The 23,119-nt window shown below is 34.4% G+C and overlaps 1 protein-coding gene across 1 annotated transcript; it reads right to left on the bottom strand.

Annotated features, from left to right (window-relative positions):
- Positions 1–873: 873 nt before the first annotated feature.
- On the bottom strand, positions 874–22,001 carry LOC127839701 (uncharacterized). The gene is made up of 3 exons (XM_052368084.1): positions 21,865–22,001; positions 1,973–2,104; positions 874–1,141 (listed from the first exon to the last, which is right to left on the bottom strand). Exons 1-3 carry the CDS (start codon positions 21,999–22,001, stop codon positions 874–876), a joined length of 537 nt encoding a protein of 178 aa, XP_052224044.1.
- Positions 22,002–23,119: the final 1,118 nt, after the last annotated feature.

The raw sequence follows: 23,119 nt of genomic DNA, 5'->3' as shown, positions 1-23,119 counted from the left end.
TTCATCTTGGCGATCGTATCGTGTGCCGATAATAACCGATACACGTGTTCAATCGGAGCGATATACGGGACCTGTTTACACGTGCGATGCGGAACCGATTGTTGACTGGATAATTGTTCATTTTTCACGATCTGGATGAAATAACAACACTATTATATTATTCCATAGTATTACATTCTTTTTTTTTATATAAGAAACCGATTTTATACAACGAATTTCTCTTAGAACTTAATTAACGGGTTGTTGTTTTGAATACTTAATTTCTCAAATTTTAATTATAAACTCGATTTTTAGGGTATTATAGTGGGAAAATCGTGTTTTTTTTATTTTTCAATATTGACAGATTGTTTTATTGTTCATGTATGAGAATCAAAAAAGAACGGAAGAACGATATTGACGAGGGTTATTCAATAACATTGTAGAGTGACGATTTTCTTCAATAGTACATATTCATAGTATATCTTCGTGACATTTTAAACGGAAGCATATATTCTTAACATATTTCAACTGTATGTGTAGAACATGCGTTTTGAAGACGTTAGTCATTATTATTAATGTTGTGCATGTTTAAATTCCACACACAAGCGAAATCGTAAAATAGAAAACACAGGTAAACGTTTAAAATATGTAAATGAAATTTTTTTTTTTCTGACGTCGACCATGAAAAAAATTATAACATGTTCATTTTTGTTCAAATCGTTAAATCAAGACTTGATAATGACACTTGGACAAGAAGAAATGTGCAATAACAGGTAATAAACTATTGGATGATAAATAATGACAAAGTCCGAAACCTTATACATTATTATTTTATAAACCAGGCACAATTATACTGCACAGGAACCTGCAGATTGAAAACATAAATAAACACCTTTACATTTTTGTGATCCATTGACGATTTAAATGCAAAGTAGCGCGCAGCTGAACTCCGGAGAGGCTCGTCCAGCGCCCTGCGTCCTCGTACAGCATGTTCCCGTTGTGTGTCACCATGCTCTCCACCCACACTCGCTGCCCCGCGGACAGACGGACGGACGTCTGGGAGCTGGAGCAGCACGCGTACCCGGGGGAAGTGTCGTAGAGGGCGCTGGGCAGTACGACCACGCCCTCTTTCATGATGGCGATCAGCATGGGCGTGTTCGACCTGGAATGCAAAAAGGTTACATTCGTAAACTTAAGTTAATTTAATAAAACAAAATAACAACAATAGCATTAGAACAGAAATACAATGCAGGCATACAATTGAGCAATAGATCCTCGACGATCAATGACCAACTTTGACAAGTGTATTATTATTGCACTGCGGGAAATAAAAGGCACGTGGTTGTTGATCACTTCGATCGACTCCAACTCCTCGGACAAACACACTTGGCAATCTGTGTTTGACTTTTGAATAATAAATATTTGTCGTTTAGGCGCAGCAGCTGGTACACCACGACCAAATTACAATCAAATATCCACGCGTTCAATGGCCGCCGTATGCGTGTACGATTCCGTGATCACTGTGCCATACAACTATACATTTTTATTGGAACCCCATTTCACATTGCACAAAATAAAAAAATAACATGTGCTTAGGATTTAGAAATAGTATGCACTGTTAAAACAATACATGTAATGATACTAATATATAACCAAATAATTAAACATAAGAAATTGGAGAAGAAAATTATCTCTAAGTATAGTCAAAAATTTTCTATATAGTTATCAATGTATACAGTACGCATGGTGGTGAGCCCATTAGCCGCAAAATGCCAAAACAACCATTTAATAGGTCACACAATTATTAAACTACGAATAAAAGAAAGCCAGTTTACCCTAAAGATCAACTTCAGTAGTTGTTTTGGGCAATAAAAAACCACGAACATGCGGGCGGATATAAACAGATAAATGTATAAGTCGCGACAGGGACATATAAACAAATATAAGCCCTTGGATCAGGGTATGATCGGAATGTCTTTGGCTTTCGTGTTACCAGATACAGGTTTGTGTGCTGAACATGTACAGTCCGCCAGAGGGTGCCGTGAGGACGCCATTGCTCGCGTTGTGACCTTGACCTTCGTTGACCTCCACGATCGTGTACTCTATGACCTTGTCCGAGGCCGGGCTGGGGACAGACGAATGGTGGGCGTAGAAAACCACGGGGGTAGCATAACCTGTCACTAACACCAACAACACAATACATTTAGTTATATAAGTGATAATATAAATATTTCTTCTTGGTAGCCATTTAATAAATATTTTACTTTACGTAAAGAGGAGCAACCCTTACTGAAAGCAGAACAAATTGAAAGAAAGAGCAGCAACGACATACATACCTAAGCCGCCTGGCACAATAAACCCTGTAGAATAAAAATTCTCATTGTAATTGTATTTTAACTAGTGTAAAATCTTGTTTGTGAATGCGCAAACTTGCCTCTTAGATTTAAAGACACCGAGAAGTAATAACAATAGCAGAGTAACATTCAACATTAATGTCCACACGTGTATTTGTATCCATGGCATTAGTCGCTTAAAATATAACTTGAACTTGCTACTTGAACTACATGCCAGCGTCTTGTATGAAAGAGATCACTGGTTGAAGGAATACCACAAGTGTCACATCCGTTCAGTTAGCAAGTAAATTATCACGACGAAAGAAAACCAAAAGTTAAAAGCAAGTATACATACAATATTATGATATTATTAAAGTCATTGAAATGCAGTCGTACTTACCACGTACCGACGCCGACAGGCATGCCACAACCAAAGCCAAAATAACTGTGGATGACCAAATAAGAGCCATTGATGTGAAATGTACACAGAAAATAAGATATATTATAACTAAAGTTTCTAGCACACTACATTACCCATATCTTATGTTGGCTATTATTGAGATTATGATCTTCCTCGTCGTACTCTTCGTCGACGTTGTCGTTGTCATCATCATCATCATCACCAACATCACCACCACCATCATCATCATCGTCATCGTCGTTGTCGTCTTCGTCATCGTCGTCACCACCACCATCATCATCATCATCATCATCATCATCATCATCATCATCATCATCATCATCATCATCATCATCATCATCATCATCATCATCATCATCATCATCATCATCATAATCATCATCATCATCATCATCATCATCATCATCATCATCATCATCATCATCATCATCCCCTCCACCATCACCATCACCATCACCATCATCAGTATTTTTATTATTTTATAATAATAAATTATATTAATGTGAACTTACCTGTCGAAAACATTTTTCAAAGATCTTCTTTTAACTCCTAAGCCTTGTGTTCAAAAACGTAAATTAATAGTAAAGATACATCTAGGTCTAATGCATTACCCTTTGAAGATTTGAAAAAACATAAACCTGTGGAATCAATAAACAAGGTTTTGGATAGAGATAAAACTAGTTTAAAGGCACGCATTCGTATATTTTAATGCCAAGTAGCCGAAATATATTCGGGACAAATATTTTTATTTTTTTCTGGTCCTTTTCTACAAGTATATATATGTATACAGATTATATATCTACAAGCGTGTCCGTATCTACCTACTTAAGTTTTTACAGCAGATGTACCGGTACTCTGTTTTACGTGACCGTATAATCGTTACAGAACCGATATTGTTGTGTGGTACCTTTAAATAATCGATAGATAATAGAAAATCTAAATGGTGTTCCAAAAATCTTTAAATCTGCGCACGATATTTAAAACATCGGCCATTGATGAATTAAGTCACGGGCTATTGTGTATGGACTCTTTCCGTTTCAAACCACCATTAGTTGTCAATATATCTCCTTAAAACTTAAAGGGATCTTTTCACGCTTTGGTAAATTGACAAAATTGAAAAAAGTTGTTTCAGATTCGCAAATTTTCGTTTTAGTTATGATATTTGTGAGGAAACAGTAATACTGAACATTTACCATGGTCTAATATAGCCATTATATGCATCTTTTGACGATTTTAAAACCTAAAAATTATAAAGCGTTGCAACGCGAAACGATTGAATAATTTGGAGAGTTCTGTTTTTGTCGTTAAATTTTGTGAAACTACGAAGATTGCTTATATAAGGAATAAAATACGACAAGTATGTGTACTTGGCGGAATAGCTCAGTAAGTTAAAGAGTTTTTACTTCAGGACTCTGGCAGGACACCAGGGGTCACTGGTTCGAAACCTACTCCGGGCAATGTTCTTTTCCTTTTTTTAATTTTATTCTTGATTTTTTACTGGAGCTTTTACGATCCAATGTTTACATTTATCAATATAAAGCATTTAATGAATAAGTTAAAAAATGCCAAAATCTGTGAAAAGGCCCCTTTAAGTTAACAAAAATGTATTTTAGCAGGACAATCTGCGTTGAATTTAGATATTGAGATAACAAATTTAAATAGCATACAATTGAGCCTCTTTCTTTGAAAACTGGACTTAATGCGTACACGTTAAGTGTCGTCTCACATCAGTCTGTCTAGCCCGCACAGGTTAGTCAGGGGCGTCACTTTCCGCCTAAACTAGATTTTCGCCAAAAAAAAAGATACTTCCTTTAAACGAAAAATACAATAACAGAGTAACAATAACAGAGGAAAGTATCGTCTCTGATAAGCATATGCGAACTACACAGGCTAATCTGTTAGGACATTTTACACATGCATAAAGCCCAATTATTCAGAACGAGGCCAAGGTCATATTTGTGAACAACCATGTTTCTATAATCGAAAAGACAATGCACAACGTTGCGCGTTGCAAACGGTATCGTTTGCTTATTAAATGCTCCTTATTCGCTTTTATTTTTTTAATTTATCAACCTATTTTTGTGCCCCAGCACTCCTACTAATTAACTTGCGAGACCCACCAAACTTTGGGAAAAATTGTGAATTACAGTGCAATTTCCAGGTAGATCTAGTTGTTACTGAAAGATTTATAATTTTGGTGTAGTCTTGTGTTGTGGGGGGAAACTGATGTACCAGGAGGAAACCCCATTTGTCCGGTATGGTGACCACGAACCAAACTCACACGTTCCCGGAAACCGGATCGCTTAGGTGGAACGCGCGTGTACCAACCAATGCGCTTACAAGACAGCACGTGCTAAATTGAATTGTGAAGGTCATTTATACGTGTTCTACCAACCACGTGATTAAGATTGACTCGTACCCTTTAGTTCAATAAGCGTTTGGATAAGAGCATAAAATAATCAGCGTGTCAGGCGAAAGTAGTTAATTGTTTTACCTTAAAATGTATGACTGAAAATGCAAAACGGTGCATGAAATATATTGTATTGGGTAATTTGTTATTGGTTTCATTGTGTATTACAGATTTTGGATATATCGTGCAGTCTCATAATTCAGGTCGGAATGGCTTTAACTGACTTAGTGTATTAGTTATTTACATATTTACATCGTGGTTTATAAATGGATAACGTATTAACGTCCAAGAATAATCAAATTAACACGGCGCATCATATTCTTAATGAAGTCCATATGAGAATAATGTTCAAATACGACTGTCAAATCATGTACTGGGGACACCTCGTGTTCGAAGCGCCCTCTCGATGTCATTGGCTACACCTCTTTTGATAAAAGGCAAACAAACTATCTAGTTGAGCAAAAGAGTCAATGTAATTGTAAATCTAGTAATGTTTATACTTAGAAACACAGGTGGTTAGCGTGTGGCTATGATATAAATTAGTGAAAACATCATTACGAATGATAAATAATCATATTATAACGAAAAATTAAATTTTATGAAAAAAATTCACTATCAAATATATATATAACAAGGTATGCAACTCAAAATCACCCCAACACGGGGTGCATCTCTTTGAACAGCCATATCTTCATCAATTGTGCAGCGATTTTCACGATCTTGGTCTTATTCAACGCAGAAATGAATTTCCTTTCTGAAAATGTATATTTCTTGCAATATTTTTACAAATGCTGGGTCAACTTTTAAGAAATAACACGATACACAACTCGCAAGACAAAGTTGACAATGATCATGCAGTCTTTAAGACTGAAATCTTCACGGAGTAAATGGCATCTTCCCTACAAAGTTCATGTACCTCGATACCATAATTCAATAAAACGTATGAAAAAACATTATTACCGTTCTTGTCGTTACATTATGCATCAAGACTTACTGTCCAGCGCCGTTTGAAACCTTTGTTTACATACATTTCAACTAACTGACATTTTAAACACACGAGTGATTTCATTGGTCTAATGCGGAGGTGTGTCTTTACAACTTGAGATTTCATTCATAAAGACTGCATGATCATGATCATATGATCACGTTGATAATACTCTGTAATCTCATTAAAGACATTTTAACTGATCATTAACCTGTATATAAACCAGAAAAGTCAGAAAATAGTCATTATTCACTTACTGAAAGCAAAATGGACATAAAATAAAATGCGCAAATCCGTGACAAAAGCTATGCGAAAAATCGAAAACAAAAAACCGGAAGTACCAGTGGTTATGAAGGGTTTTTGGAACCGAAAGATAGCAAATAAACTGGCGTAAAGAAATTTATTGCGGATTGACTGAAAAGACAGAAATCTCGCAGGAAGTACGAAACCCCATTTAAACACGTGAAATTCACTGGGTAACGAAACTTACACAGTTTAAGTTCATAAGCAGGTAAAACCAACAGCGTCTTACAAAACAGCTGAGAGCAAAGCAGTTACCCAGTAACTTTTTAAAATGCTCGGACGCCGACAACAGGGCGAGAAAAATAGCTTCCCTTTTCTTCGAAAAATCAAGCTAAAATGACCCCCATGCACCAGTCTCCTTCCCACGTGTCAATAATAATCAAAGATACCATCAAAAATGATCGCGAGAGATACCATTAAAAATTTCGCGAGATTCCACGTGATCTGATATGCTACGAACGTGTTTAAAGCCCCATATAATAGTCACACCTCGAGACAATCGTTATACAAGAATATCGCCCTACCATACGAGTGTAATTAGCGACACGCTATAGTAACGCTTTGATAAAAATCTGTTATCTAATGAACAGAAAAGTGTCTGAAAAAGAACCCGTATATAAGACATTAAAGTCCGAAAAAATATCATTCAACTGGAGTCAATACAAATGGGCATTGCAAACAAGATAAAAACGGTTAGAAAAACCATGGGCACAATTCGAAAACCAAGAACCGGGTGTACCAGTGGTTATAAGGAGTTACTCGAGCCGAAACATAGCAAAATAACTGGAGTAAAGAAATTTATGGTGGATAAACTGAAAAGACTTAAATCTCGCAGGCAGTACAAGAACCCTTTTAAAAACGTGAAATTCGCTGACGAGAAACTGGTCAACGTTATTTACACTATAAAAGTTCATGATAATATACTAGTATATCAAACGAAATCCAACCAAACAACTCAGAACAAAGAAAATTGGTGTTATTCACCACATGTTGATGTCACATCCGACATTAAAACATCGGGCAGTGGATCAGAGACCCCAGCGCTTTGTGTTATGACGCCTGTTCGCCTAGGACGATACGGCGACCGAGACATTCGTACGGAAAGACGTCGAACTAGCGACGACGGTGAAATGAAAAGACAGAGAGCTAATTCTCGCAGCGCGCGACTATGACGAAATGAAAACTCACATATGACACAAGTGTACAATACACATAACCAGGGAAATGCTCGTGAGTCAGCCACTTAACGCCGACGAAAGTGCTATTTTCTGTTGTCAATAACGAACCTCCAACATATTACCGTCGCTGAAGAAGGATTCAGCTTTCTAACACGCCACGTTAAATCGAGTTTACGTCGGCCAGTAGCGTCCGAAGCGTTTGTGATGAGCGAGGTCAAGTGAACACAATTGCAATTTTATTTCTGTATCCTAAAAATGTAAATCTTTTATGTTTTATTCGTTAATTAAATTGAAGAAGCTTTAACTTTCTGTTGCTTTACAAAAACGGTTTTAAGAGGCAAGTTCTTAGAGCTTAAAAGGAACACCTGACTTTAAATATGTATTACCTACGTATTAAAGGGGCTGTCCAACAGATTTTGGCATGTATTAAAGCTTGTCATTAACTGCTTTAAATGCTTTATATTTTTACATTTAAACATTTGAACTAAAAATCTCCAGTAAAAAATAAGAATACAATTTAAAAAAAAGAAGAAAAAACGTTAACCTCCACAGGGCTCGAACCACTTACCCCTAGAGTCATGGAAGCTTGGAGCAAAAGTCTCCCGACTTTACCACTCGACCATCCACGCTTACGTTACATGCGTTCTTATTTTTTTAGCTATAAAAGCAATCCTCGTAGTTTCCCAAAATATCGATTCGCGTCGAACGACGCTTTAATCTGTTGGACAGTCCCTTTAACATTTCACTCTCGATCGCATGTTCAGTCACAGTATTGTTGAGCTATATTGGACCTAACTACGCAAAATTAAAACGTTTCACACATGTAAACGATATCATTGTTCACACGTGTGAAAAATATGTATCATGGACGAACCTTCTTTCGAACCCCTTAATTTTAGACACGTCAAATACGATGACGATAAATGTTGAAAATACTGAAACATATTTATAAGTACTCTATTTGATAAATAACTTGTTTCTACATTGCCGGCAACTTAAATTGCTATGAAATCCTCTTTTGATAACATATTTTAACAAGTTTTCAGCACCACCATATCAGTAAAACTGTCAATGCTGCCCAAACAACGAGTACCTACTTTCGAACCCTTCAGTGTTCAACATTAAAAATAAATTCGTCAAATGAATTGACCATGGTGACGTGAGTTATCGCAGCAGCCGAAATGTGTAAATTGCCAAGCAAAGTTGAGAACGAAAATAAGACCATGTTTTTTTTAAATGATAAGCATTATATATGTAAAAAGCTTTAAGACATGCAATGATTTTTACATGTTTTATGATATATCTACGTATTCTACCTGTATTTGACGCATTTTTTCGTCGATTTACGGCTAAGCGCGAGTCTTCGTAAACAAATTTCTTTTACACAAAAAAACGGGGACATAGTGCGCGCATGCGCACGAACTGTAAACAGATGGAGGCTTCGAAAAGAGGTGAGGTTCGAAAAGAGGTACCTTTATTTACAAGTTTTCATACGTACCCCTCCAATTCGTCACAATTTAATATGCAACGAAAAAAAAAAGATATTTCACATGTAGCCTAAGCGTACATCTTTAAAAAGGCGGATTAATTATGTCATGATAATATTTTTCCAATGTTGTTTCTTGGAATATAAATCGTGTTTATACTTTTTAAAAGAAGTCCTTGGCCCGCCGAAACCATTTCGTTAGACTGTATATGAGCCTCGCTCGGTGAAAGGAGGTTTAAAATATTTGTGTAAAGTGGGTCGTCCAAGATTAGCCTGTGCAGTCCGCACAGGCTAATCAGGGTCGACGCTTTCCGCATAAACACGGATATTTGTTAACTTTCTTTAATTAAAAAATATCATAGAAGTGAAAAGTGCCGTCCCTGATTAGCCTTTGCGAATTGCTCAGACTAATCTCCATTTTTCGTTTGCTAATAACGCCCCACGTTTTCGGAAAACCATTATTTTAGTTTTTGATGTATTTACAGTAAGACCCAATGTGTTACAATATGAAAACAAAAGATCTAAATGTCGCTGGGTTACCTCAGGAGTTTTACCTATAATAGCCATATCATCAGCAAACAACAACAAAATTAAAGTTAAATCATCAATACTTAAGCCGGCATCAATGTCACACTGCAAATATAACTCTAGATCTTCAACAAATAGTGAAAACAAAAGAGGTGACATCACCTCGCCTTGTCGTAAGCCAACAGCATAATTGAAATATTCAGAATAAGAAGAGCATACCTTAACACACGATTTAACTTTTTGGTACATATCTTTAACAATTCTAAGTCATTTTCCATCAATACCAGTTTTAAACATTTTTAACCACAGTGCATTTCTATAAATGGAATCAAAACACTTCATCATGTCAACGTAAATGACATAGAGCCTCTTATTTTCATTGAGGTATTTCTGAACAAGAGAATGTAAAATAAAAATTGGATCTACTGTGGAACGCCCTTTACGAAATCCGAACTGCGCATCCGAAATACTGTTATTGTCCGTACAAAACTTTTCAATGCGTTTATTTAGGACTGTAGTAAATAGTTTTGATAAACAACTTAAAAGTGTAATACAACGATAATTATTAACCTCGCTTTTGTCGCCTTTTTTATGTAATGGTATTATCAAGCCTTCCATCCAGCTTGCTGGGTAGTAACCTGAATTTAAAATACCGTTAAAAATATCACATAAATGACTGGCTAAAATATCAATACATTCCACGAAATACTCGTTTAATAATTGGTCATTGCCCGGGGTTTTATTACGCTTGAGCGATTTAACTGCACAGCGTATTTCACTTACGGTAATAGGCTGGTCAAGTTCAGTGTTAAAACTAGATAAATTATTAAAATCATGTTGTCTACAGAAATATTCTGCTTCTTCGTTGTAACAATTAGATAAATCGTTACTTAAATTGGCAAAGTATTCTTTAAATGTATTAATAGAAATGCCAGCATTGTCAGATATTGGTTTACTTTTTAAATATTTCCAAAATTCTTTTGGTTTACATTTTTTCAGACGTTCAATTTCTTTCATTTTTGCCCTATAACTGTTATTTTTACATTTCCTTGTGGTTTTTTTTATAAGTAGATTTGCGTTCCATTAAGAGTACCCTATTTGCGTTATTTTGGTCTGAATTGAAAAGGCGTAGTGCTTGCAAATACGATTCTCTCGCAGAGTTACAGGCATCAATAAACCAATCTGCGTTTTTTAAAACAGTATTTTTGTGGAAAAAAGGCTTATTATTGACAAAATAGCACCTAGAAAACAATGGATTAGCCACGGATCTAACAATTTCAGAAAAATCTTCAACCGTTTTATCAATAGAATCTCTACATGATACATCAATATTTTGAACAATATTGTTAAAACGTGGTAAGTGTCCAATAATGCCTGAACGAAAGAGAACCGTGTTTTCATCACTCCACTTGCATTTAATTTCGTACTGTGGATTATCGTTCTGAACAGATTTTGGGCATGCTAATGAAAAACGCAACGGAGCGTGGTCACTCCATTCATTAAATGGATCAATAGTAAAATCATTGATAAGTGAAAAATGCCGTTCATTCATTAAAAGGTAATCAATAACAGAACAACCGTTATTCGAACAAAACGTGTAGTTACTAGTATTAAATATACGCCCGTTCGCAATACGCAGTGACGTAGATTTACACAGATCTATCAATTTAATACCGTTGCTATTTTGAACATTATCAACCGAGGCCCGTACAGGGGTACAATCAGGATCTTAGTCAGGATCATCTAATATATTATTTATACAATCAAAAGGGATAAAATCGCATTTATTACCAATCCTACTATTTAAATCACCACATAAAACTACACATCCAAGCGAATTAAATACAGAAATATCATGTTCAATTGTATCAAACAAATCAATATCAACAAAATTATTGGCCGGCGATTCCTCACCCCAAATATATGCACGATAATCAAAGTACTTACAGTACTAGTGTGACGATGCTTTTGAAGAGGATGGATATAAAAGCATCAATTTAAGTTCAGCTACATCACCACAATTGTGTATGTGGGACGAAAATTTTGGGTACGAAAAAAAATGGGTACGAAAATTTTGGGTACAAAAATTATGGCGACAAAAATTGGGTACGAACAAAAATTGGGTACCAAACAAATTGGGCACGTAAAATTTTGGGTACGAATTTTTTTTTTTTGGGGGGGGGGGACGGGGAAGTATCCATTCAGCGAAACTGGGAGGCGGGTTACATTCTCGATCAAATATAACAAGAAATATCTTTAAAAAGTTATTCGACGTGTATTTTCTGTACCACTTATCTTAAAAAAGTTCTTTTACAGTAAAACGTTTGTGGGTTATAACATTACGTTTCAGCAGATATATTCAAAATTTGACATGCTCTTTAATTACACCATGCTCTTTAATTTCACATGTATATCATACCAAACTTTATATTTCGTTGTTTATTTCCTAAGTTAATGATGTTATGTGAACGGACGTGATTTCACATGCCCATTTGCATGAACATATAATTTTTCTCTTTTGATTATTGTTTTTTCTCTAATTCAATAATCTTAGGCATGTTTGTTCGTTAAGTACGGCAATAATTTCATGCTGATTCCGGAAAGTAGGTATGAGCACATAGTCGTAAGAACACTAGAATACGTGCTTTCGCCCATGAACACGTGGTAAGGTTAACTAAATCTCCGCGATATGACCTAATATGTGTTTAAAACAGCAAACAATATCCAACAAACGAATGAATTATCAAACATAGTATGTGCACTGATGTAATTTCTCTGTAATTTCTGTTTGTAAAGTTTATTAAATATACAAATAATAAAGTACGCAGAAGAGCGAGTTTCATAGATGGCGTACGGCTATTATGCTGTTTATATACCATACTCACTATTACGTTTACAAATGGCAGGTTCGAAATAATTCGTTTTCTTTACATGATCGCGTTAAACATTAATTATACACATTTTCATTCGCAATTTATTTATAGAATCACGACAAATGTCAAATACAATACAGAAAATGCATAGTTGTTTCATTGATCTATAAACAAATAATGGATTGAATATAGCTGATTTAAAATTAACGTTGTCAAACTATTATTAAATCTTTCCCCAGAATATACTATCTATTTATAGCGGAGCTTCCTTTACCTTTATCAATGATAATCAGCAAGGTATGCCGATTAGAAAAATCCAGCTATCTCAATTGGACTGGCTCGGTCTTTTACATAGGTCGCCATTGTAAAGAATTTTTTCATGGTATGATAACTTAGACGAGCCGCTTCGCAGCATCGTCAATAAAAGGGCAATTAACTAAACACCTATTACGGCGTTGTTATATTTTATACAACAAATATGTATTTTATTCACTTTTTTCTTTATTTTTGTTGATATCGTTAATGAAAAAGCGCCTGGAATTTAATTTAAAAATAAAACACAACAAACAACAGATCTGCATTCGCAACTTTAAAGCGGCTCAATAATCTGCTAATTATCGTTTATAAAAAAGCGTAAAAATAACATAGGCATACATTTAGCTTGGCATGCTGATAATTTTGTTTTCATTTTTAATTATTAATTATAAGCAACATTTTAATATTATAGGAAATCTTGTTGGGCATTAATGCAAAACTTTAGGAAAAATGTCAAATTTAATCTATGACCAGTTGCGGGTTAAGCAGTTAAAGGTCAATTTCAAAGAAATACCTAAGTCAATATATATTTAACGCAATTTACATTTTAGTTTGTGTTTAATATAAAAAGATGAATGTGTAGACTTTTATGATCGTATCTCGCAAACGTTGATTCGCTTACCTCCCCTATTTTCCCCTGTTTTGTGACGTCACACCTGAACAAGCATTTTCGCGTCCGCTTAGAAGATAAGCGATAGTTCATGATTCGGGTTTTATTTTTCTGTTTTTATTGATATTTTCGTTACGGGAATTTATTCTGTGAGGTACTTCGATATGTTTACTTACTTATAATATCATTGTTTTGACAGACGACACGTGCTTATCCTAATATTTGTGTGTCGAAATACACAGTATATTGGAAGTTCAGGGCTTGATTGGGGATTGGGCAATAAAACAAAGACGCAGTTGGCGGTTTTCGGTAGAACATTTGTACTGACCAACATAATGTTTAATAGTACACGTGCTTATCTTAAATTTAGGGATAAAAAACACGGGTCGAAGCCACTGTGTGCTTGTTTGGGCATAACAACACCAGAAAACACAATCCCGATGGCTATTTTCAAAAACACACGTGTCCAGAAACTAACAAGGTCGAGTAATAAATCACAGAGATTATGATCTGAAAACTGCAAGGAGTCTGAAATAAAACAAAATGCCGACAAATTAAAATGGACACCGCCTAATGTTTCAATATAAAATTCGACATGTAGACATAAATGATGCAATTATTACAATCAATTATGGGTTCGTCGTGGCTTCAAACTGAGAAACATCACGCAATTATCTTTGCACTATGCGCTAGCACGGTTTCCCTTTATCCTCGGAGTATGTGCATGAGTTTGAAATATATGTTGAAATTTGGTAAAGGTGACAGATTCCGTTTATAGCTGCTTACAATGCCGAATTGTTCTACAAACAGACAAATCGTTTATGAATCGTTTTATTGTACCACATTATAACGACCGTAACGAAAAAGATAGGGCCTGTTTGATTTGAAATTATTTTGGAGGACATTTCCATTTCAAATTATTCGTGATATAATTGTGTTTAAAAGACCAACGTAACCGAAATCAACAAATCTAAGCGTTATCTGCGCAACTAAGTTTTTATCTAAAAATCAGTACACGCACTCATTCCTTGCGTTAAGCGTGATCAAAGACCTTTGGCGTAATTTTATACATTACCGCAAATATTTTTTTGCGCTTTTTGTCTGAACAAAAGAAAAACACGAGGTTTACTAGGACTGTATATTTGACGCTACTATATGTAAACGTCGCGTTAAGATAAAACAATCAGAAGTGTGTTTCGGATTACAAATTGGTATTCTTAATGGGGAATTCAACAAAACATTTATATTTGAATTTTACTTGTAATGAATACAAAATTAATTTGTTAAAACGCTTTTCGTGCCGAAAAAATATTTTGATGATACAATGAATGAAAAGCACGATTTCCAGGAAAATTTCCACCCGGTTGCTATCATCAGTCACTTAAGTAACTGACCACGATTGTATCGTGGAGGAGTACACATAAGGATTCGTGTGGTAGGTATAACCAAGCCATAAAAGTGCAATAAATAAAGTGTCGATTGATAGGGACACGGGGATAATTCAGAGGTAATCAAAGTACGGCTTATGGTTATCAGTCGCGCAATTTTGCAAAAATTCGGATTCTGTTTTTCATTTTTTTTATCCATATATAAGAAGCATTCGAAAAATTGCGTCTTAAACCCCGAAAAATACGGCAGTGTGATTTCTGTCTTTTGAAAATTGTATTAAACTTTACATTTGCACTATGCATAAGTGGAAAAGATTACGAACTAGAACAAACATGCTCGATGAACAGTTAGAGCATCAATGTAATTACATCGATGGATGCAAATGATTAGAATTACTGTTATAAGTTAAATTATGTAATTCAGTAATACGATTTCTTTCACTTGCATTTATTTACAAAGAAAGAATACAATAATTTGGGTAGATCTAGATGACAAAAAATCTAATAACGAACATTTCAGGGCTTTTTCCAGCCATTTTGAGAAAAGGAGTCTGTTTTAATTATGATTTTTTTAAATAGATAAAAAGGCGTGTACTATACATATACGGTCTAAGTTCATTCAGTTCATCTTCATAATGATCAAATTCGTCAGAAAAATCCATAATTTTACATAAAAGTATTGATGTAATAGCAATGCAGCTGATCGTCTCGACAGAAATAACGCTGTTAAGAATAGCGGATGTACATATATGACGTCACAGAAAGGGAGGTAAGTAAGTCAAACTTTTAAGAAACGGCGCGTTTTTGGAAGATTTTCGTGGTGATTTATGACTTAAGGCGCAACGCATAAATAGTTTTATTCCACGTCTCAAACAATTATCTTTAATATTATATAGTTTTCAAAAGTGTTAAAATTGACCTTTAACACTTTTAAAGTGTAGCAATGAGCGAGTATCGGAGTCTCTTTCTGTGAAATCAGGGCTTAATGAATGCGCTTAAAATGGCAAGCAAGATAAGCCCTTGCGGTCCGCACAGGCTAATAAGGGACGAATCTGTCCGCTTTTATGGATTGTTTTCGTTTTTATGAAATGTCGCGTAAGAGAAAATCTTTTTATGGCGGAAAGTGTCGTCTCAGAGTAACCCGTGCGGATTGCACACCCTAACCTGGCATGACTCTTTACGCACCTGCATTAAGTTCGACTTTCGCAGAACGAGGATCATTGATGCACCATAGCTTTGAGGATTAATTTAAGCGGTTTATGCTTGATTTATTCTACACGTGTAGTGTTTTTGTAATACAGAAAACACAGTTATCCTCATTCAGCTATCAATATTTAATATCTTACAGATTTCATGTGACTAGTGTTGCGTTAAAACGCATGAATTTGCATTTTAGTATTCAATACAAAAGCATGACAGCTACCGAAGACAGTTTTTAAAGCTATTTTTATACAGTCGTCAACATCATAAACAACTACTTCCTTTTAATGAAGCAAAGTACATAGTTAATATAGATCCAACAAGAGGAAACAGTACATTTTATTTTTTTCACAAAAGTTGCTTTGACACAAATGTAAAGCTTTTGTGTTTTGTGACGCCGTAATTAACCACTGCCCAAATTAAAAAAGAATCCAACTTAAATAATAATACAAACTCTATGATATAACCGGATATTAAAATATTTTTTTTTAATGTTTCAGTGCTTGATGTAAATAAGCACCAAAAGTGTAAAAATGCTTATGTATACATATAAAGACACAACAAGTATCATTGCAATAGATGCTTGTGGTTTATGACTTAAGAATTAAATTCAAATAGCCAAAAACCCAATAATTTGCATTCAAATATAAAGTCTATAATAAATTATACATAAACGTATTTAATTTTACGAGGAGCAACATGAAAAAAAGAAACTCAGTATATGCAGGCATATGCATATTAAGTAACAATGAGTTTTTAATTATCATTAGCATATTAGACACAAAAGATTCTTTATGATAACACACTAAGGTAGAGACGAACAGTACATGAAGTTAATCTTGATAAACAGCACTAATTAAGTCACTCATTGATCAAGGAAGGCATCGCTTTATTATTTCTGCAGATATTTGTCAACAAACACTTCCTGATCGAGTGGTTGTTGGTGTCTTAAATCGCTTTTTGCAATCAGACCATTTTTTAATTAAAATTCAGGTAAATTGTCTGCTGAAATATAAATGATCACTTTAATGGCTATGTTGGTCAATATATATATTTATATAGCCATTACAATGACCATTTATATCACGGTGACCATGTATCACCTTTTTTATCAGTTGTCATGTTAATCTTCCCGCCAACAACAGATATATATATATATATATGCAAATTAGTTGTCATTGAGTTGATGTTATTGTCAGATATTTTATTGTGCAGGCAAAGTATATATATATATATATATATATATATATATATATATATATATATATATATATATATATATATATATATATATATTTATATTTATATATTTATATATATATTTATATATATATGTTTGAGTGTGTTTACTGCTAGGGGTCTCAAAAAGAAAAGTAAAATAACGTGCACAATAAAATCTCTGACAATTTAATCAACTGAACGACAACCACTTCGCATAAATTGAGACGGAAAAAAATTACGCCAAATGAAAGATGAATACGAACCTGATGTATGCGAACTCCACTGGTTTTCTTCAGGATGTAACAGAACATCACATATATCAAGGTTGACAGTATAAATACTCTTTTTTAATTGTTTTTAATTGTTAAAAGAGTCTAATAACAAAAAGACTTCTTTGACCGGTAAGTTACATTACCAACACCATGATCTGTATTCAATGTGTTTAGTGTACATTATTCGTATTTTGTATTTAATATATATGCAATATAAAATAATTTTAGTTCTGCAGAGAATAAAATCAACGGCTCGTCTATTCGGATTGCATTTTCTCAATGTTCGATACAATTTGTTTTGATTTGACGTTATCAAAACTATTAAAGAAAGAAAAAGAAGTTATAAATTAATATTATACTAGTATTCACAGTAGATGACGTTTGTTACATTCACATTCATTAGTTTAAAGGAAACATATAGACGAGTGGTTCATACACAATAATCCAAAGTTAATAAGAACAATTTCAAAGTTATTGAAACGTATCGGTTAATTATCTTTGACACTCTTATTGATAGGTTTAAGAAATAATTATTGAAATGGTCGTTCATCGGTCAAAAACTAACTTTTGAGTTTCTGATATGAATAAATTAAACCGCGGGGATGTAAAAGCGCAAAACGTGATTCAGCCACTATCTCCGGAAATCTCCGTACGATTGTTGCAATAAATCGTCTTCTGATCCAGAGTCTTAAACCTTTGTATTTTATTGCATTGTTTATGAACGATATAAATATGCGTGTTTTATTTCATTGTAGCAGAACAATGAAATCAAGCGTGTTATTTCCTAGTCTAAGAACGACAAAGAAATGTTTAATTGGTTTCGTCACGATAGCTCGAAAAATATTTGGATTAATGTGCAATTGCAACTATAACAATAATGTCCCTTTATGTTATTTACTTTTGTCCGGACATTTGTTTGATGTAAAGTAGTTTTACAATCCGAATGCGTCATATTTATCTTTCCAGTTTAAACGCCGGATTTATCGACAGAATGCTTCGTCTTCTACTGGCATACGTCGTTGTAATAGTTCTGTTCGCCGGACTCACTCACAGTATTTTAGTGTTGCAATAGTGACCATACTCTGTTTGCAAATATAAGTTCATGCACTGTGTTTCCTCGTTTGCTCTGCTGATTCAATTGACTTGTTTTAATTATTTTACATAGATAGAGGATATTTTTTGGATTCCATGGAATACCGATTTTATTTCACGAGTGATCATATAAAATAATATTTTCACGAGTGACGCAGCCACGAGTGAAAATACGTAACTATTTTTTATGATCACGAGTGAATTAAAATCGATATTCCATCAAATCCAACAAACTTTATTTTTATTTTATGCTTTTGTTACCGTTAATATACATTGTAAAAGAGTGTAACTGGATAATTTTGCTGGATTTTTAACGACATTTCGTCGAAAAATGACGTCATTTCACAGTAAAGCAGTGAAAAATATCGATATCAATGTTTAAAACAGTGAAATACCAGTTTTATTTCACTGTTATTTTTCTATAAAACACAGGAAAGCATAAATACAACAAGATATTCCAAGTGAAGGACCATCATCTAATATTTATTGTTTTCATAAGTAAAATGTAACTTTCCGTCGTTTATGTATGGCAAGTAGTTCGACGCATAATCCCAAGGAACTAGGTTTTTTTATGAGAACCTAGGTTCTCATTCTGAGAACTTAGGTTTTCGCTTGAAGATTGCACATGGCTTCCAGAAACCAAGGTTTAATACAATATCCAAGTTTTTCATCAGAACCCAAGTTATCATGAAATGTGCATTAAACGGCGATTGCCTAGGTTCTTATTTGAAAACCAAGGTTCTGGTAAGAACCTCGGTTCTGGTAAGAACATAGGTTGTCAGAATGAAAACCTAGATTCTCATGAAAAAATCTAGTTTCTTGGGATTAAGCGTCGAACCGCTTGCCATAACCGTGGTTTTCATTTGGGAACCATAGTTCTCATGAGATCCTAGGTTCCCAGAACTACAAAGTGAAAACCATAGTTCTCATGACGAGACCGTAAGTTCTCATCTGTAATAACAAATCCGTGGTTTTCATTTTGGAACCATAGTTCTCATGAGGACCTAGGTTTCCAGAATTACGCGTCGGACGGCGGAAACTTGCTCGTTTGGAATACGGGACACATATTATTTAGGGTGCAGGATCAATGGGGTTCACATATTATACATATTATTACACACGGGCTAGACAGAATGAAGAATAAGAACTTTATTTTTGCAGATATCTCAAGTTATTGAAATATGTTTGCAAAGTATTTAGTCTATAAGTTTTTTATTACACATTATGAATAGAGATTAAACTTTTATTTATACCATAATGATTGCTTTAATATGTCACAGACATACTTAAAATAGAAAACTAAAAAAATAGCCCATTGCTGTACCGTACAGTCGTTTGAGGCCCGAACAAGGGAACTGAATATCTGAAACTCATTTAATGCGGTAACAATGAATTATGTAACGATTGATCTGAATTTGTTTCAATTTTTAGTCTCAAAATAATATTTACAATTAACAATCTATTTCATAAACAGTTTAATTTTGTATTCATGTGTTCAGACTAATATAGACCGATTACTTTACAAATTTCATTCCTCCAGAACAACCATGCACGGGAAACGTCGTAATATGAACAAGAGGCGGTTACCGACGGCTTATGCCTGTTGTATAATCCCAAGAAACCAGTTTTTTTGCATGAGAACATAGGTTCTCATTTGAAAACCTTAGTTTACGCTCGAGAACCTATTTTCTCATGAGAAACTAGGTGTTTCATGAGAAAATAGGTTCTCATTTGAAAACCTTAGTTCTCGGCAAGACGACACACATTGACACACAGAATTTAGGTTTTCACAAGAAACTATGTTTTTCATGAGAATATATGTTCTCATTCTGAGAACTAAAGTTCACGTTTCATATCCAAGGTTATCAGACGAACCTAGGTTCTCGACAGTTTTTGGCGTCGTTATCTCGGATATCCTAAGTTTTCCTGAGAACCCAAGATTTCATTTGGGATCATAAGTTCTGGTAATAACCTTGGTTCTCAGAATGAGAACCTAGGTTCTCATGAAATACCTAGTTTCTTGGGATTGTGCGTCGAAATGCTTGCCATATGTATGGGTCAATATGCTAGGATGTGCTGTTCTTTTTGTGCATGAATAAAAATACTTGTGTTTTGACACGATTTTGTTATTTATATATGAACAATTGAAATGGTAGCAACATATTCTATATTACTATATTTCAAAACTTTCCTTTGCGCTACATATGGTTGATCTTAGAATTCCTATGTGTATGATCTTTTTTTATATAAGACGGCCAGTGCATAGCAGGAAGAGCAGTGGCTGAAATATTGATCTGTGGTTTGGACTTTAAACTGTTAACTAAACTGTCTAATTTTATACAGGAGGAGGTGATTATGAACGGGAAGGACGTGGTAAGTAACTAAGTATGCTATCTTACGACCTAATTTGTAACATACTTTTTTAAAAATTTAATTTCAAAACAAACTGAAAAAGAACGATAGAATACGTGAAAATTTAGGCGAACGGGAACCTACACAATATTACGTGGATGCAAGTATTATGCTCACGGGTTTGTGAGTCGAAAACCTAAAAATCAATGTTAAAAGTAACGAGTCATTCACAGAAACAATGCAAAATGCCGTCTTCAACTGAGCGAAGTAAGTAAAAAAAACACTTGACCGAAATTGCTATTGATAAAAGCAATCTTTATTAATTTAGCCAATAATGTATGTAATTCATTGTATTCTTTTGCATTTTCAGGCGTAGGACCACAACTGTTCTGCCAACAGTGTCAACAGTGCCACCAATTGGTGATTTCGCACTGCTGTTTTATTGATTTTAAATTCTTAAATTTTGACGTTTTATATTCTGTATACACATATTGTTCAATTCGAACTCCAAATCGTACGACAAACTGTAATATTTTGTTTTGAAGAAGCATATTTAATTAGTCAATTTTAGTTATTCAGAAATAATATGACTTTCATTAGTAGCTCATACGTATTCTTCGTTTAAGAACATATTGGTAAAAAAATATTCGATTTCTTTCAGAACGGAACTTTATATTCGAGTTCTTTCAGAACGGAACTTTATATCAATCGCAACACCCAAAATTATGTAGATACGTTTACTTGTTTCACTGATGTTTGTATCAATTGTTAAACGTGTATTTGAAATTATCCCTATTGAATTAAACTACATATTATGCCGCCATTAAAAAAGCTTTCTGTTTCTGCCCACTGTTAGCTGTGTGCCCTGGTCGGCCCCCGTGTCTACCCCAGCCGTCCATCGACTGTGAGTCGACCTACCGGTACCGTAATGTGAACGGCACCGTTTGTCTGTACAGCTGCACGCACTGGTCTTGCTCCACCGTGGAGGCGCTTCTTCCCACGTGTCCAACGCCCAGACCGTACTGTATGGGCACTAATATCGTCAACTTAAACATTCGAGGGCGCGAATGCCCTGCGTACTGTGATTGCTACCCGGACTGTTCTAGATTAACATGCTGAACGGAAACAAAAAATTGCAAATGTTAGACCAAAAAGAAAAGATAACAAGCCATGCATGCATGGGAGAAACCTTACTTGGTCAGTGGAAGAGAAAGTTTAGTTAAATAAATTTTCAAGTTGTTGTGTTCTTGTAATTGTTTTTTAAAACGTTTTAAGAACAAAGAAGAGCGTTTGGTACAAGTTAAAGGGGTTTTCTCAATAAAAAGATTCAACAAGTATGCATACATCGATGTGGTGTTTTATACAAAACCAAACTCATGTCAATAATAATTTATATCATGTCCTATATTAATTAAAATCACATCAATTTTGTGTATATTCCTTATCAATTGCCGAGTCTTGTACTAGTATGTGGATATTTGCTACACACCTATTGTATGATTTGCGCTGATCGTTACATGGTTGTGACCACAGCTTAAGTCATTTTTGTGAATTGTTGGGCTGTGGAATTGTCATTTGTGTATAGTATAGGCAATGGGCCTTTGCATGAAATAAATAGACAAGTGGACAAGACTTTCTCACGTCATAAAGAGTATGATGTTTTTATTTTACCAATATATTTTAAACAAATAAACCCTCGAAAAATAAAACAAAAAAGCTACTGTCATGCTTTCATAATTAGCCAATCAAGTAATAAACTTTCCTTTGTTTTAAAATGGTAAAAATTACAAAGTTTTACATTTTATAATATGTCCATAATATGACTTTTATATTTTAGTTTAAAAACAATGCTTGATGGAAATTAAAAAATGTTCTACTATTTTCATGGGTGATTTAACCATGATCACACATATTGTTAAAACATAAAAGCAACCATGTTTGCCTTAAAATTGAATTGAATTTGCAGTTAGGTGAGACGTAAACTCGTTATTTCAGACCGATACAAACCTACAGAACGCCCCACTATGTCGCTTGAAGCAAATGTACATGCGAATTTATTGTAAAGCAAATGACTAAAGCGTATGCAGTAATGCATGTGATAATTCATTCATATGTTTCATCAAAGGCTATCCACATAGATACAAAGCGTGTTATCGTGCATTGTGAATTTCAT

Source organism: Dreissena polymorpha, chromosome 7 (genome assembly GCF_020536995.1).
Source record: "Dreissena polymorpha isolate Duluth1 chromosome 7, UMN_Dpol_1.0, whole genome shotgun sequence".
NCBI lineage: Eukaryota > Metazoa > Mollusca > Bivalvia > Myida > Dreissenidae > Dreissena > Dreissena polymorpha.
Note: the sequence above shows the minus strand (reverse complement) of the source record. Positions and strands in the feature narration are given on the sequence as shown.